Here is a 16,462-nt window from a genome sequence, read left to right on the forward strand (position 1 = left end):
TCTACTGCATGGTACAAAACGTAATTGGCAGAGGGAGGGGTTTCTGGGTAGGCTCTTTCTTAGGGTCAGTGACACCTGCAGGAGGTTTTGTAACTTCTCTACTTACAAATTTTAATCTCTTTTTTCAAAAGCACAAACTACGGTGATGATGCTGACGGTGATGATGCTGACGATGGCGGCCGTGATGGCCGCTGACGCTCACCGAGCACTTCCTCGGCGCCCGAGCTATGCTTACGTTTCACATCCTTCACGGCAGTTCGTCTTTACCACGGCTCCTGCCTCTTTCTAATAAATTACTCTTTCTGTTCCTTTTTAGCCATCTGTCCATAAACGCACATAAACTCAGTGCGTACACATCTCAATCATTTACTCCTCAGTGTTATCCCCTTTCTGCAGTTCCTGATGAATCCTGAAATATAATAAAACAAAATTTTAGCTAGATGCACAAGAACTCCCCATCTTGAAGGGAGAGAAAGAGTGACTACTTTACTCACAAATACATGTCTGAGAAATTAGAGGCACTGAGCTTAATTTGACACAATTAACACTAATTACATGTTAGCATCCTTCGTTTGGGCTTCTTCTCCAGGGAGACTTACCATTTGCTGATTTATTTCTCCAGGAGCCATATTATGTACGTTGCATCAAACCCAATGACAAGAAATCCCCACAGATATTCGATGACGAGCGCTGCCGGCACCAAGTAGAGTACCTTGGACTACTGGAAAACGTGAGGGTGCGACGGGCGGGGTTTGCCTTCCGCCAGACGTACGAGAAGTTTCTTCACAGGTGAGAACAGACGAAAGAACCCTGACAGATAGCAACAAGTCTGGAGTCCTCCCCGTGTATGACAGCGCATCAGCATATACTAAACAGTCCAATGTTTGTCGAATGAACAAGAGTCGAGGGAACTGCGAATATGAAAAACCTCAGTCAGAAGAGTCTCCCTGAGTTTATATTTGATGGACCATGAGAAAAGATTCATTCTGTGGGGGAAATGTGGGCATTGTAGTTCGGTAGACGGAACCTAGATTCGGAGTCTGGGTTGGAATCCTGGGGATGCCACTCATTTGCTCGGTGATCGTGGGCTAGAAATTTAACGTCTTTGACTCTGTTCCTCCCTCTATAAAATGAGTTTAACAACACTACCTCGTAAGGCTGTTGTTGTGAGGATTCAGTTAACCTAAGTAAAAAACCTAGGTGCCTGACACATAATAGATGTTCAATTAATGCTGCTTGTCCTTACTGACACTAGGAATTATCATAATAACAAAATATTAAGCAGCTAGTCATGGAGAGTGTGCAGCTAGTCTACCTGGTTTGAATCCTGGCTTTGCCATATCTCGGCATTTTGACCATGGGCAAATTACGTTATCTTCCCATGCCTCTGTTTTCCTCATGTGTTAAAAAGGGGCATAATAATAGTAACTACTTTTTAGGATTGCTGGAGAATTAAATGAGATTATGCATATGTATATAAAGTAGTTAGAACGGAACCTGGCATATAGCAGTCATTCAATATATGTAAGATATCATTGCTGCTGTTATTTATTGTTAGTAACGATAATGATAGTTGGCAACTGGGACTCATAAAGTTCCTTTAAATTCCATCTGTTCATTTATCTAAAAATATTTATTGAACATTTCCTGTGTTCTAGACTACAGATTCCACAGAATATGAATAAATAGATAAAATTTTGGGTGCTCAGAAGAGTCTCTAAGGAGATAATAATGGCAGGAAGGAGCCAGCCATGCGAACATCAGAGGGAACAGCAGGTGGGGCAGAGGGAACAGTGAGGGAGAAGCTCTGTTGTGGTAGTAAGTGTGGTGTGTTAGGTAGCAAGCGTAGCCCTGTGGTTGAGGGCTGCTCAGTGACAGGGCAGGGGTGTGAGATGAGATCAGAGAGGTGGACAGGGGCCAGATCATGTCGAGTTTTATAATCCAGACTAAACAGTTTAGATTTTGGCTAAATCTGGCAGGAACCCATTGGTGGATTTTAAGCAGGGAGCAACCTATTCTTATGGCTGTTTGAGGAGACACCGTGGCCGCTGTGTGGGTAGGAAGCAGGGAGACATTTAGGGATGTTACTGCAGGAGCCTGGGAGAGGGGGTTTGCTCGTGCCTTGAACAAGAGGCGATTATAGATCTAAGGGTAGCGGATAGATTTGGGATGTTCTAGGGGAAGGTTGACCAGGCTTGCTCATGGATTGGCTAGATAACAGAGGAACAGAGAAAGGAGTGAAGGATCACAATTAGATTTTGGCATAGGTAAGCATATACCATTTGCTGGGATAAGACCGGGTAAGAGAAGCTTGAGGAAGAGGTCATGAACAGGGCCAAGGATGGAATCAAGATTTGTCTCTTGACTTTAGGTTTGAAATGGCTACTAAAAATCTAGGTAGAAATATTAAGTGAGCTATTAAATACACATATCAGGAGTTCCAGAAAGAAGCGCAGGTTGGAAATAGAGATGCTGGAGTCATTAGTCTAGAGATGACATATAAAGTCTTAGAACTGGATAGAGAACAGAAGGAGGTCCATTCAAACATTGAGGTTTGTGATCTGACATGAAGGAACCACCAAAGAGAAGAAAAGGAGCCACTAGTGAGATAGAGGAGATACTGGAAGAGGGTTAATGTCACAGAAGCCAAGAGAAGATGGCATTTCAAGGAGAAAGGTGTAGTTACCATATCACACATTGCTGTGCAGTCAAGTAAGACAAAGGCAGAAACTTCAGCATTAGATCTGGCAACATAGAGGCCAAGGCAGAAAGGGCTGGGCAGAACCCGATTTGAACAGGTTGGGAAGTGAAGTGAGAAGCTGGATGCCTGTAGACAACGCAAGAATTTGTACTGCGAACAAGGGCAGGGAAGAATGGAAGCAGGAGCACAATGTGAGGTTACGAGACACTAGGAAACGTATGCTGGTAGGGCTTATTCAGAACAGACGGAGAACCCAGTGGGGCAGGACCTAGGGAGGTCATCGTCATCATCGTAATATCCTTGAGAAGGCTTGGAATCCCACGCACAGGTGGAAGGTTTGTCAGGTTAGGTAGCAGCAGGGACACTTCCCCCATAGCAACAGGACAAAAGGCAGAGAATACAAATATAGATGCAGAAAGGCTCAAAGGTCGGCAGATGGCAAAGATGATGTTCCGATCTGATTGCTTCTGTTTTCTTAACCAAGCATGAGGCAAGGCCAAGAGAGGGGGAGTGGGGAGAAGGAGAGGTGGTGTGGGAGGTTTGAGGGGAAGTGGGAATACTCATTTTGGAGAGTGGGAAAGCACAGATTTGTACGGTAGATTGCTGTCAGGAAGATCCGAGGGTCTGTGTGAGATCGGAGGTTATCGATGGATAGTGATAACACCAGCATCATTGGTTTTCTCCACCGGTGTTCAGCTACTTTTGCACAGAACTGAGAGGGATTGCACTAAATGGAGACTCTTAAAATGAATAAAGTGCAGTAGCCTGGAAAATTCGAACCTCATTTTACACTGATCAAAAGATTATGCGCAAAACTGGCCATTTTCCTTATTGAAATCACACTGTCCTTTGGATTTGATTTTTCATTTGCTTATTGAGGCTGTAGAGTTGGAATGTTTCCATGAGTAGAGATGTTTTTATTCTGAGTCTTGATTTCAAACAGTGTCAAATTATGTTAGAAAGATTGCTAGACCGTTGTTATTACGCTTAGAATTCTAGCAGTTGCTCGGTCACAGAATTGGGGTTTTTTGTTATCACCCTTAAAAATCCGCAGACATTAAATATTGGAATGAGCACAGTGGGACTGCGTAACTATAGGATGGGGCTGAACGGAAAACATTTTATATTGAGACAAAGGGAAGCCACGGAGAGTAGCTGGGGTAAGAGAACCGTAAGCAAGCCTGACTTGGAGGAGACAAGGAGTTTTGTAAGTGCATCCATATCATTTACATTCAACTCAGGAAGTTTTGGTGTGTTTGTTTCTTGGCATGCGAGACACGCTATAAGGATTGGAATATGTTTTCTAATACACACATAAAAATACAGTAGAAAGGGTTCAAAGGAACCTATGAATTTCAAATATGGTGGTCTTAGTGGCATAAGGTTAAATCCATTTCTACTCCAAGAACATCCCTAAATAATATAAATTATGTATCTTTAAAACCAAGAAAATGCACAGCCACACTGTGGAATCAAGGGGTTTGAGTCTCAAGATGTACACAGAAGGACTCTGTGGACGTAGACAAGATAACAGTCAAACGTCTGAGAAGGACCAGACCATGAAGAAGAGACAGTAAGCCCAACAGATGCCAAAACTTACCCCCGCCAAGGAACCAGAACAAGGAGTAAATGGCTTTGGAATAAGCCTATTTAATATTTTCAGAGAGATAAAGGAGAGAATTATGGTCCTAGAATAGGAATATGAAGTCAGAAACAAGAACAGGTAATTATTGGGAAGAATAATTAGAGATTTGGAAAATGAAGATCAGATTAAACACAACCGAAGAGCACATTGTCCATCAGTAGGAGAACGAGTCAGCAGCATGTCGTGTGATCACACAGTGGCTGCTGACCAGCGTTAAAGGGGATGAACGGCTGATACAGCAACAAGAATGAACAGCGCATTATGTCGGCAAAGGAGAGTCACCAAAGAATACGTGCTTTACGCTGCCACTTACATGAAGTTCAAGAACAGGTAGAAATCAGAACCGTGGTCAGTTCTGGAGTCAGGGAGCTGATGGGAAGGGAGAAGGGGGCGCTCTCTGAGATTGTGGAGATGTTCTGCATCTTGACAGGTGTCAGTTTCATGGTTGTATACATTTTTCAAAACTTGTTAAACTGGATACCTAAATGTGTGCATTTTACCGTATGTAAATTTCACAATTTAAAAAAAATTAAAGTAAACCTCTTTTAAAAAGCACATGAGTAACCTGGAAGCTCAGGAAGAGTTCTTGCAGATCTCATCACAAAGAAAACGAGAGATGGGAGACACTGAAGCTCGGGCAGTATGTCAGGTCGATCCAGGAGTGCCGACACTGTTCAACAGGGGCCCCCAGAGGGAAGGAAAGAGAGAAGAGGGGAGCAGCACTGTTCGAACAAATAGTGGCCAGGAATTTTCCTGAACCGAAAAAAGACAGAAATCTTCAGATTGAATACACTGAGTGGAAAGCATGTGAATTTTTTACAAATGAAAATTAAGTACATTATGTTCACTTTTAGAATATTAGAGATAAAGGAAAATACTTAGAGCTCCCAAGAAATGACAAAGTACTACCGGGGAATGAGAATCATACAAACATCAGACCTCTCAGTAGTAACATTTGATGCAAATAAACCAAGCAACAATATCTTTACGGTGAGAGGGGATGAACTTTATACTTAGAATCTTATTCCATGCCAGGGCGCCTGGGTGGCTTCGTTAGTTGAACGGCCAGCTCTTGATTTTGGCTCAGGTCATGATCTTGGGGTCCTGGGATAGAGCCCTGCATCAGGCTCCCTGCTCAGCAGGGAGTCTGCTTGAGGATCTTTCTCTCTCTCTTTTCTGCCCCTCCCCCACTCACACTCTTTCTCTCTCTCAAATAAATAAATAAATCTTTAAAAAGAAGAATTTATTCCATGCCAAATGATCATTCAAGAGCGTGAGTACAATAAAAATATTTTCTGACATATATAGGCTCAAAAAACTTACTATTCAGAGATTCTCTGAAAAAATCTTCTAGAGCAAAAGGAAAAATAAATGCAGAAGAGAAAAATGGAATGCAGAAAGTAATATTGAGCAAATAAAGCAGTGAAACTTTTTAAGTCTAAATATGTATCCACTGTAAGTGGGAAAAAGTCTTTAGTAAAAATTTGGAGCAAAAATGAAAATTGGAGGGGTGCCTGGGTGGTGCAGTCGTTAAGCGTCTGCCTTCGGCTCAGGGCGTGATCCCAGCGTTCTGGGATCAAGCCCCACATCAGGCTCCTCCACTAGGAGCCTGCTTCTTCCTCTCCCACTCCCTCTGCTTGTGTTCCCTCTCTCGCTGGCTGTCTATGTCAAATTAATAAATAAAATCTTTAAAAAAAAATGAAAATTGGAGTGAGAACTATGGAGAAGTAAAGACTTTTGTACTGTTTATGGGAAGGATATAGATGATAATTAGCTAGACAGGAAAAAATAAACATATTTTCATATAAATAGATACTTTTTATATATTAAAATTTTTATTATTTATATATATTAAAATTTTAAGACAATGATAATAACAGTGGCTAACACGTGAATTGCTCACTGTATTCCAGGCACTGTTTTGAGTGCCCTGTGTATAGTACGTAGTAAGTCACTGGAGGTGACAACCAGATGAAAAGATGGCACCTCCCTTTTTTTTTTATGTTATGCTAGTCACCATACAGTACATCATTAGTTTTTGACGTAGTATTCCATGATTCATTATTTGCACCTCCCGTTTTTATGCAGATGAGGAAACTGAGGCACTGAAAGTTTGAGTAACTTGCCCCAGGTCACAGAGCCAAGTAGTGGCAAATAGGCACCCTATTTGAACTCAGGCAGTCGCCTCCTGAGCCTACCATCAGTGCATTGCCTCACAATGGAAGGGATGGTTTTCAAATCAAAGGAGAAAATAAAATGAAATAAAGAAAACTCAGTCCATCATCCAAGAAAAAAATGGTAAAAAGCAACAGCAAGAAAGCACACCTAAGAAAATATAAAAGAAGTTGAGACAGTGGACATATACTAATAATCACAATAAATATATTTAACTTACCCTTTACAAGACAGAACTGTGGAAAGTTGAGTCTATCTAATTGATGATTATGTAAGTCGAGATTAGGTCCTCTCTAGAATCACCTCGGAAGGGTGCTGTATGAGGCCGTGGGGTATGCGTCTGGGAAAATAGCCTGTTTCTACTCGGCAGACTGTGTTTATCTTCCGCTTTACCTAAGACGAACTTGTTCAGATTGAGAGATGGCCATGTTATTTTATTATCATACCTACTGAACTAATTAACAGTGGGACGTGGGGTGGGATAGGCTTGTGAATTAGACTAATGGTTCTGATGCTGGCAAGAGAAAAAGTAACATTTTCCACTGTAAATTTTTGCTTTTAGATTCTGCAGATTTTTTAAAGCTGGGTTTGAACCTACATTTTTACTTGTCACTTTTCTTTATTTTCATTTCTTTTATCGAAAAAAGAGAGAAGGGTTTTAAATGTTCTGATAACCTTAAAAGCTGCTCAAGTCTTTCAGGGAGATAATACCAGCTGTCAGGAAGCCGATGAGTTCAGCTTTTTAATTCACAAGTTCAGGATGCTGGTTCGTGGGAGAACTGGGGTCTTGCCATTTTACCATCGGGAAGAAAGGAGGAACACCTTGGCTGAGCAATGTGGCGGCTTCTGCAGTATGCCGAAAATTTCAAACCCACCATGACTACCTGTACTATATCCCAAATGTTGACTCTTACTCTAGCTTTTTTTCCTTTTTTTCTTTTCTTTTCTTTTCTTTTCTTTTCTTTTCTTTTTTTTTTTTAAGGATTTTATTTATTCGACAGAGAGAGAGCACAAGTAGAGTACAGACAGAGGGAGAAGGAGAAGCAGACTCCCTGCTGAGCAGGGAGCCCAATGTGGGGCCCAATCCCAGGACCCTGGGATCACACCCTGAACTAAAGACAGACGCTCAACCAACTGAACCACCCAGGCGCCCCTCTTATTCTAGTTTTAAAATTAATCTGGGATGATTCTGATTTCGTTTCCTTTTTTCATATGATATTGCCTCTCTCCTCATATTTGAACTCTTTCATTTAGTTTCTGTTTCTCTCCCAACTGGCAAGTGAGTAGGCTTTTAAATGTATAGAGTGGAATAATGGGGGTTGGTGGTTGATGAAAGAAGATCAGGAAAAGACTAAAGAATAAGCAGGAACCAGCCTTTGAAGTAGTAGATTAAAAAGCAATGGAAACAACATATGCAAAAGCTCTAAAGCAAGAAAGAGACAACCACAGTTACAGGACCCTAAAGAAGGCCAGTGTGATTGGAGTATAGTGCTGAAGGGGGAGAGCAGTAAAAGTTAAAAATGATGTAAGGCTTTCTAGAAAAGTCCTGTGGCAGCTGAGCTTGCAGAATGGATTGGGGAGGAACTGAAAAACATTCAGGAGTCTATTGTAGTAAGCTTCGTGGTGGCTTGGATTAGGCTTGTGGCAGTACAGATGAGAATAGTTGAATTTTAAATGTATTTTAGAGGTAGACCTAGTAGGATTTGAAGATGAATTAGAAGGACTGAAAGAGAAGAGAAGGGATCAAATAACAATTCCCAGGATTCTGGCTTTAGTAACTGAGGGCACTGAGGGGGGAAAGTGAAAGAGAAATGTAAGACGCCCTCAAGACTTATATAGGCATTGGATATATGCATCTGAAGCTCAGAACTCAGAGCTGGGCTATGGATAATAAATTCATGAATTGAAAAATAAAGTGGATGGAATAGATGAGGTGATGTGGTGAGGTCGTACACAGAAGAGGACTTGATAGGAGCCTTGGGGTACTCCAACATTTGAGAGTCCAGTAATGGAGGAGCTGTAGCCAGAAAATGAGATTGAGAAGAAATATCCAGAGAGACAGAAGGAAATCAGGAAGGTCACGCTGTCATGGAAGCTAAGAAAAGAGAGATCCATCAAGAAGGGATCAGAAGCCACTTAGGTATCTATTACCTCAGCAAGAAATGTGTGAAGCTCTACGAAGACCATGTAAAGACTCCCAGGAGGCCTAAAAGTAGACTTGAGCAAGTGGAAAGATATCCCTTGTTCTTAAATAGGATGATTCAACATCATAGATCAATTTAATGAATTTAATGTGGGAACCCAATAAAAATACCAGCAAGATTTATTTGTTTTGTGATTCTTTTCCCCTGGAACGATGCAAATTGATTCTAAAGTTCATATAGAAAAATAAGCAGGCAGGAATAGCTAGAAAGACCTTTTAAAAAGAAAAGGATGAGGAGAGACCACCAGATATTAAAATATACTTAAGACATCTATGATTCAGGGCACCTGGGTGGCATCTGCCTTCAGCTTGGGTCATGATCCCAGGGACCTGGGATTGAGCCCTGAGTTGGGCTCCCCAATCAGTGGAGAGTCTGCTTCTCCCTCTCCCCCTGCCCTCTCTCTAGCTCATGGTCTCTCAAATAAATAAATAAAATCTTAAAAAAAAAAAAAAAAAAAGACATCTGTAATTAAAACCACATAGGACTGATGCACAGATGGACAGACGAGCAATGAAACAGACCAGAATGTCTAGAAATACACTGAAGTACATATGAAAACGTTAGTATGTGATTAAAATGCCATATTGAATCACAGGGAGAAGATGGACTTTTTAGTAAATAGTGTTGGAACAACTGGGTAGCCACTTGTCAAAAGATAAAATTGGATCCATACCTCACACCGTATACCAAAATAAACCCCAAATGGATGAAAGATTTAAATGAAAACAATGAAAATATCTGACTACTAGAAGAACATGTAGATGAATTACTCTGTAACCTGAGTGGAAAGAGAGCCTTTCTTGTATGGATTAAAATTCCAGTGTAATACATGAAAAAAATTACTGAATTTGGCTATGTGTATTAAACAACTTGTCACTAGGGGGAAAAAGTTCTGTGGTTGGCAGCCTTCTCAGATGGTCACAGTGATGCCACCTCTTAGTATTCATGCCTTTTGTCACCCCCTTCCCTTGAATGTGGGCTGGCCCTAGTGATTTGCTTCTAGCAAAATGGAATTTGGCAAAAGTAATAGAATATCACTTTTGAAAGGAGGCTATTACCCTGTGACTTCTGTCTTGCTCATTTTCACTCATGAAGAAGCTGGTGTGTAGCGAGCTGCCTTATGAGAGGCCAACATGGCTGCTTGCACCTAGAAACACAATTGGTTCTTGTGTATTAATCTTATATGCTTCGTTTTCTTTTAGTGATAATAGCTTTCATCTGAAGATCTGCTTCATTTCCTTTGAAGCGAGTCATAAATAATGTTAGTCTTATTCCTTCCCCAATCCTACCAGCTTATTTATTTATTGGTCTCACTATGCTGGCTGGAAAACCCATGATCGAGGCATCCTTCTCTTGTTTCTGTGCATAAAGAGAATTTGTAAAGGTTACCCATTTATGAATGATATTTGCTGTAGGTTCTTGGTAAATTAGCCTGTACCAGATTAGGGAAGTACCCTTCTATCCCTAGTTTAGTAAGTCTTTATCATGAAGGAGTGTTCTATCTAGTAAAGTCTTTTTTCTACATCTCTTACCAGGCGAATTTATTCAATAGTCTTTCTGCATCTATTGAGACCATAGGTTTTTCTCCCTTAACTTGTACCCTGTTTGTTTTTCACGCAGATACAAGATGATCTCTGAATTCACCTGGCCCAACCATGACCTCCCTTCAGACAAAGAGGCTGTCAAGAAGCTGATTGAACATTGTGGTTTTCAGGATGACGTAGCTTATGGGAAGACCAAAATTTTCATCCGAACACCCCGAACACTGTTTACCTTGGAGGAGCTCCGTGCCCAGATGCTTATAAGAATTGTCCTCTTTCTACAAAAGGTAATTTTATATTTTATATATAAGGATCAGGTCTTGCTTTTATGTTCTTAAAATTTTGCCGGATGTTTTCTTTGATTCAGGAAATGTTCACAACGGTATATTCTTTGTATCTATACCTACCTTAGAATGTTTTCTGTTGCCTTCACACATGGAAAATTTATTTGGCTGCCTGAGTTCAAAATTATTCTATCCTCAAAACTTAAGACGTTTTTATCTTCTGGTATTTAAAGTTGGGGAGATGTCTGAAGTAGCCAACTTTTTGTCTCTTGTATTTAACTGGGTTTTCTCCCTCAGCCTTACTGGGTAAAGGACTTTTCTTCATCTTGTAATTCAGAAGTGTTGCCGACGTATTTAAAACCCACTGCTCACCCGTCATAACGTGCTGACCTGAAGCTCATAAGATCATAGTGGCAATCATCATTCTTCTGTGCAGGGGGGCCCCCTTCTCACTTCATTCACTCACTCATGATTTTCTTTTTATCCACCATACCCATCTCCACGTCTTCCATATGAACCATTTTAATATTTAAAAAATTATGTATGTATCTTTTGAAAAAAATTTGTGCCTCTGCAAGAGGTATATTTCCTATGGGATATATACTAGGAGAAAAGCTGCTGGGTCAGATGGTGTACGTAGACCTGATTGGTGTAAGTAGTGCCCATTTCCTCCCCAAAAGGACTGTCCTTTTGCACCAGCTCACTAACGGAGTTACTATGAGCCGCCATCCTGACTAGCAGCACCCCGCCACCTCAAATTTGCAAGACTAATAGGTATAATACCTCACTGTGGTTTTACTTTGTATTTCTCTGGTTACCCTTGAACCTGAGCATCTCGTTAAATGCTTATTTGCTTTTTGGGTCTTTCCGTAAACTGCCAGTTTGTGTCCTTTGTCCGTTCTTTTCCTGGAGCCGGTATCGTTTTCTTGTTGATTAGCAGGAATTCCTTGATTATTTTGGACATTAATCACCTATTCACATTAGACATTTTAAATGTATTCTTTTTCTTTTCTTTTCTTTTCTTTTTTTCTTTAGAGAGGGAGAGGGTGGCAGAAGGAGAGAGAGCTTTAAGCAGGTGTGGAGCCTGACACAGGGCTCAATCTCATGACCCTGATATCAAAACCGGAGTCAAAACCAAGAGTTGGACACCCAACCAACTGAGCCACGCAGGCGTCCTTAATTTTGACATGGCCAGATGCTTCAATTCTTTGTCTTACATTTTGTTGAAGAGGGCTTCCCTTGTCTCCAGGCCACAAAGATACTAGCCTCTGTGTTCTCCTCTGAGCTGTATACTTTTATCTTCCACATTTAGGTCTTGAATCCATTTAGAACCTACCTATGTATGTGGTTTTACATGGGAATCCGGTTTCATTTTATTCTATATGGTGAACCACTTTCTCAGGACCATCTGCTGAACAGTGTGTCCTTTTCCCATTGATTCGTGGTGCCACGTTTATCCTATGTTATCATGTGTATATAGTCTGTCTCTGGAGGTTTATTTATACAGTTGCCTATTTTTACATTGATGCCACGTAGTTTCTACTGCAGTAGTCTTAGTGTATGGTAGAAGTCATCCTCTTACTCTTCTTTATGCAGGTGGGTTAACCTACACATAGACCTTTGTTTTGCAATATAAATGTTAATGTGTGTGTGTTAGGTTCATTAAATTCCACAATAATTTTTATTAAGATTGCATTGAATTTATCGATTAATTTGAAAGAATTAACATTTTACAATATTAAATCATCTTAAGAGTAGAGAATAGGCTTATTTAAATCATTTCTTTGACCTTTAGTTTTAGAGGGGCCTTATGGATTCATGGTTAACTCCTAGGCATCTTATTGTTTTTGTTACTGCTATGAATTTTTTATTCTACACGCCAGTGTTGGTACAGAGAAATAATATGGGCTTATGTTGGTTTATCAGTATCCAGAATGCAACCTTTGTTGATTCTGTTAGTTTTTCTGGGGAAATGGTTATATCATGTTCAAATAATGAAGGTTTTCCCTTCCCTTCCAATTGCCAGCCTTTTTCCAAGTTTTGCTCTCTCTTATTTATTTTACCTAAAACTCAGAAAATCTTGCTGAGTAGAATACTAAATTCTGTTTCATCCTGAAACAATTTCCTTCTATTAACTGGCTTTTTTTTTTTTTTTTTGTATTGCTTTTACTCAGTTCTGTTTTATGTTGGGTGTCTGTTTTTCTGTCTGCCATGGTAAATTATTTTTATACATCTGTTCTCCTGTGTATTCATATCCTCTCTTTTGATCTTCAGTACTTACAGTGTTTTGTTGTTGTTATTCTTTTGGCAGATCTGACACTTTGTTCTTCTTTATACCTATTCGAGAAATTGGCTCAGGCTCAGGGTTTGGCCCTGAAGGAGAGTGACCATCCCTCTGCGTTTGTTTGGGACAGTCCTGGTTTATGACTGTTGTCTCTCGTACCCCTTTCACCCTCAAAAGTGTCACTTTTGCTGTGGATAATTATGGGTAATACATTGTATAGTCGCCCTACCCTGAACTCACTTTCTGTCCACCTGGGGGCTGGTAGAATCCTGTTCTTCAGTCTCCAGAGGCAGCTTGTTCACTTCCTCCACAGTTGACAGTGTCCCACAGACTTAATCTGCTACAGCTCTGCTAGTCAAAGATGGCGGCCCCAGCCCCGTGAGCCAGCTCTTGCATCGTAGGTGTGCACACCTACTACGGTTCTTCCTTTTTCTGTCCTCTCTACAGCGCCTCTGCTGGTGAGAAATTACAATTTCTACATAGAAAAGGGAGGTTGTGAAAGAGGGAGGATGACTACTTCAAAAGCTGTCACCCATGCCATGGGGGAAGAGCTTCCAGCGTGCTCCATGATGTGGATCTTGCATTTTGGAACCGTAAAACAGAGGAGCAGGAAGCAAGGATCTTTCTCTGAATTCTCAGGCAGACCACTCTAGGGTATGATATAGGTGATCTCCTGATTTGTTCTTTAAACCAACTCCACAGGCCATAAAAATTATTGGAAGTTTCTCTCAGCTTCTGGGAATAGCTCATCAGTCACCTAAGTGTCATGCACTGTGTGTTTTTATTTTTTCTATAACCTTATAGGAATGGAACAGGAAGTTAGGGGAGGCAGCATCAGGAGATCCTATTGTTTTTTAGGATTTTATTTACTTGACAGAGAGAGAGTGTGCACAAGTGGGCAGAGAAGCAGGCAGTGGAAGAGGGAGAAGGACACTCCTTGCTGAGCAGAAAGCCCCATGTGGGGCTCGATCCCAGGACCCTGCGATGACAACCTGAGCCAAAGGCAGACGCTTAACCAGCTGAGCCACCCAGGCGTCTCAGGAGATGCTATTTTAAACCAGAATCTCCAACAATTGACTTTTATTTTTCCTTTTTAAATAAAAAAATAGCTTTATTTTTTTTTCTGATTATACATTAAGGTGTACTTATTGCAAAAACAAAATCAAACCATACCAAAAAGTGTAAGAGAAACCATGGAAAATCACCTAAAGTCCCACCATCCAGAGGTAACGAACCATTAACGTTGTGGTGGTCATCCTTTCTGATACCTTTCTGTGCGTGTAGATAAGCATATGTACTAGGATATAAATGAGATCATTGTTCAAATGGTGATTTCTTATGGGCACCTTTCTCTTTTTTTATAATATTTTGGTATTCTTTTTCCCGCATTTTCCTTCTCTGCCCACATCTCCTCCCACCACCTATGTCAGAGGGTCCCCAAGATCACTTCCAGTTTTGGTGATTCACTAAAAGGATTCATGGGGCTCAGCATATAGTTGTGCTCATGAATTAAATTTATTACAGCAAAAGTATGCAAAGCAAAATCAGCAAAGGGAAAAGGCACAGGGGGTAAAATCCAGAGGAAACCAGGAGCAAGCTTCCAAGAGTTCTCTCCCAGTGGCGTTGCACAGGACATGCTAAATTCCTGCAGAAATGAATTGTGACAACACATGTTACGTGTTGTCTACGAGGGGAGCTCATTAGAGACTCAGTGCTCAAAGTTTTTGCTGGGGACTGGTTATGTAGGCACTCTCTGCCTAACATGCGCCCAAATCCCAGACTCGACGAAGGACATCAGGTATGCAGCATAATAAACCCCACTGTTTGCTCAAGCGGTGTAACCACATTGAGCCACTCTTATCATTTAGGGAAAGTTTTATATCAGCATGTGAAGCTGTTTCCCAGTCAGGTTCCCAGACACTGGCCAAGGGCCAACCTTGGAAGCAGGCCTTTCTAAGGACACGGTCTCAGACCTGCTGTGTTAACTCCCTTCTGGACGTTCCCACAGCCTTCTGTAACTTTAATAGACTTCCTTATACATGTAGGAATACTTCATCCTATGCACTGGATACTTCTATGCTAATGCCTTCATTCTGGGCACTGGATTCCCATGAGTAAGATTATTGCTTGAAGGGTGTATATGTTTGCAATCATCATACATATTAACCATTCACATTGTGTAGCCCCCAATGTAAGTGAACTTCTTTTCCCTGATTTTTTTTTTAACTGCAGTGACTTTTACCAGGCTTTTTTTTTTCCATTCTTATCAGTAAGAAATGGCATCTCAGTTCTGCTTTAATTTTGTATTCTCAGGACTCTTCATGAGGGTGTGTTTATTGGCCTTTTTGGATTGCCTCTTCTGTAATTTGCTTATTCATATTCTTGGCCCATTTTTCTATTGGGTTGTTTATCTTTTTCTTATGAATTCGTGGGAGCTATTCTCTTTATGTATTGTAATTATTTTTCCTAAGCTATCATTTGTCATTTGAGTTCATTTGTGGTGTACTCTTTGACATGAAATTTTCCACTTAATATGTCTTATCTTTTTTTCTTTATATCTTTGAGTTTCCTTAAAAAAGTTTTAGATCTGGAATTGAGTTTTTATACGTGGTATTATATAAGGGTCCAACTCAATTTTGTTCCAAGTTAAAAACCAGCTATTCTAGTTCAGTTTATTTAAAAATTCCTTTTTTTTCCCACTAAATTAAAATTCCACTTTTGTCTAATAATAAATTCCCATATATACTTGAGTCTATTTTCAGGACTCACTATTTTATTCCATCGACAATTCCTATACCAATATCATACTGTGTTACAGGTTGTAACATGTGAGAACCTAACTTTCAATGTGTGGTCATACCTTTTCTGCTCCTTCATAGAGACTTAATGGCAAGTTGGAAGTGGCAGAATCAATGATGTTGACTAAAACCAGAACCTCCAAAATTGTTGTCCTTAAAGGAACAAACTACAAAACCACAGAGATTGCAGAAGAGATACAAATTGCATTGCTTTCTGATTCATAAAAAATGTGTAGTTCTGCACTGTAACTAAGCCACTGAGTGTTCGGTATCAAGAATTACAGATAATCTGGGGCGCCTGGGTGGCACAGAGGTTAAGCATCTGCCTTCGGCTCAGGGCGTGATCCCGGCGTTCTGGGATCAAGCCCCACATCAGGCTCCTCCACTATGAGCCTGCTTCTTGCTCTCCCACTCCCCCTGCTGTGTTCCCTCTCTCGCTGGCTGTCTCTATCTCTGTTGAATAAATAAATAAAATCTTTAAAAAAAAAAAAAGAATTACAGATAATCTCTTTAGCGCATCTTGTTTATCTTCATATATTGGTCATATGCTCGACATTTTAGGAGATTTTTGAAATTGCTACAAGTATTTTTTTAAGATATGACCCTCTTAGGGGTGCCTGGGTGGTGCAGTCGGTTGAATGTGTAACACTTGGTTTCAGCTCAGGTCGTGGTCTCAGGGTTGTGGGATTGCACCCCACATTGGGCTCCGTGCTCAGTGCAAAGTCTGCTTGAGATTCTCTCTCCCTCCCCCTCTGCCCTGCGCTTGCTCTCTTGCTCTGTCTCTCTAAAATGAATAGATGAATCTTTAAAAAAAAAAGAAAGAAAGAAAG

At 40.6% G+C, this 16,462-nt stretch overlaps 1 protein-coding gene across 2 annotated transcripts in view; it reads left to right on the plus strand.

Moving 5' to 3' along the window:
* The window catches only part of MYO1D (myosin ID), a 331,010-nt gene that overhangs the window by 132,869 nt on the left and 181,679 nt on the right, over positions 1–16,462 (plus strand). For both annotated transcript variants that reach the window (XM_044390721.3, XM_026517625.4), the window contains exons 15-16: positions 623–789; positions 10,346–10,553. In XM_044390721.3, the coding sequence (XP_044246656.3) occupies positions 623–789; positions 10,346–10,553 (375 nt within the window). The remainder of the gene's footprint in view (positions 1–622; positions 790–10,345; positions 10,554–16,462) is intronic.

Source organism: Ursus arctos, unplaced genomic scaffold, assembly GCF_023065955.2.
Source record: "Ursus arctos isolate Adak ecotype North America unplaced genomic scaffold, UrsArc2.0 scaffold_24, whole genome shotgun sequence".
In the NCBI taxonomy this organism is placed as follows: Eukaryota; Metazoa; Chordata; class Mammalia; order Carnivora; family Ursidae; genus Ursus; species Ursus arctos.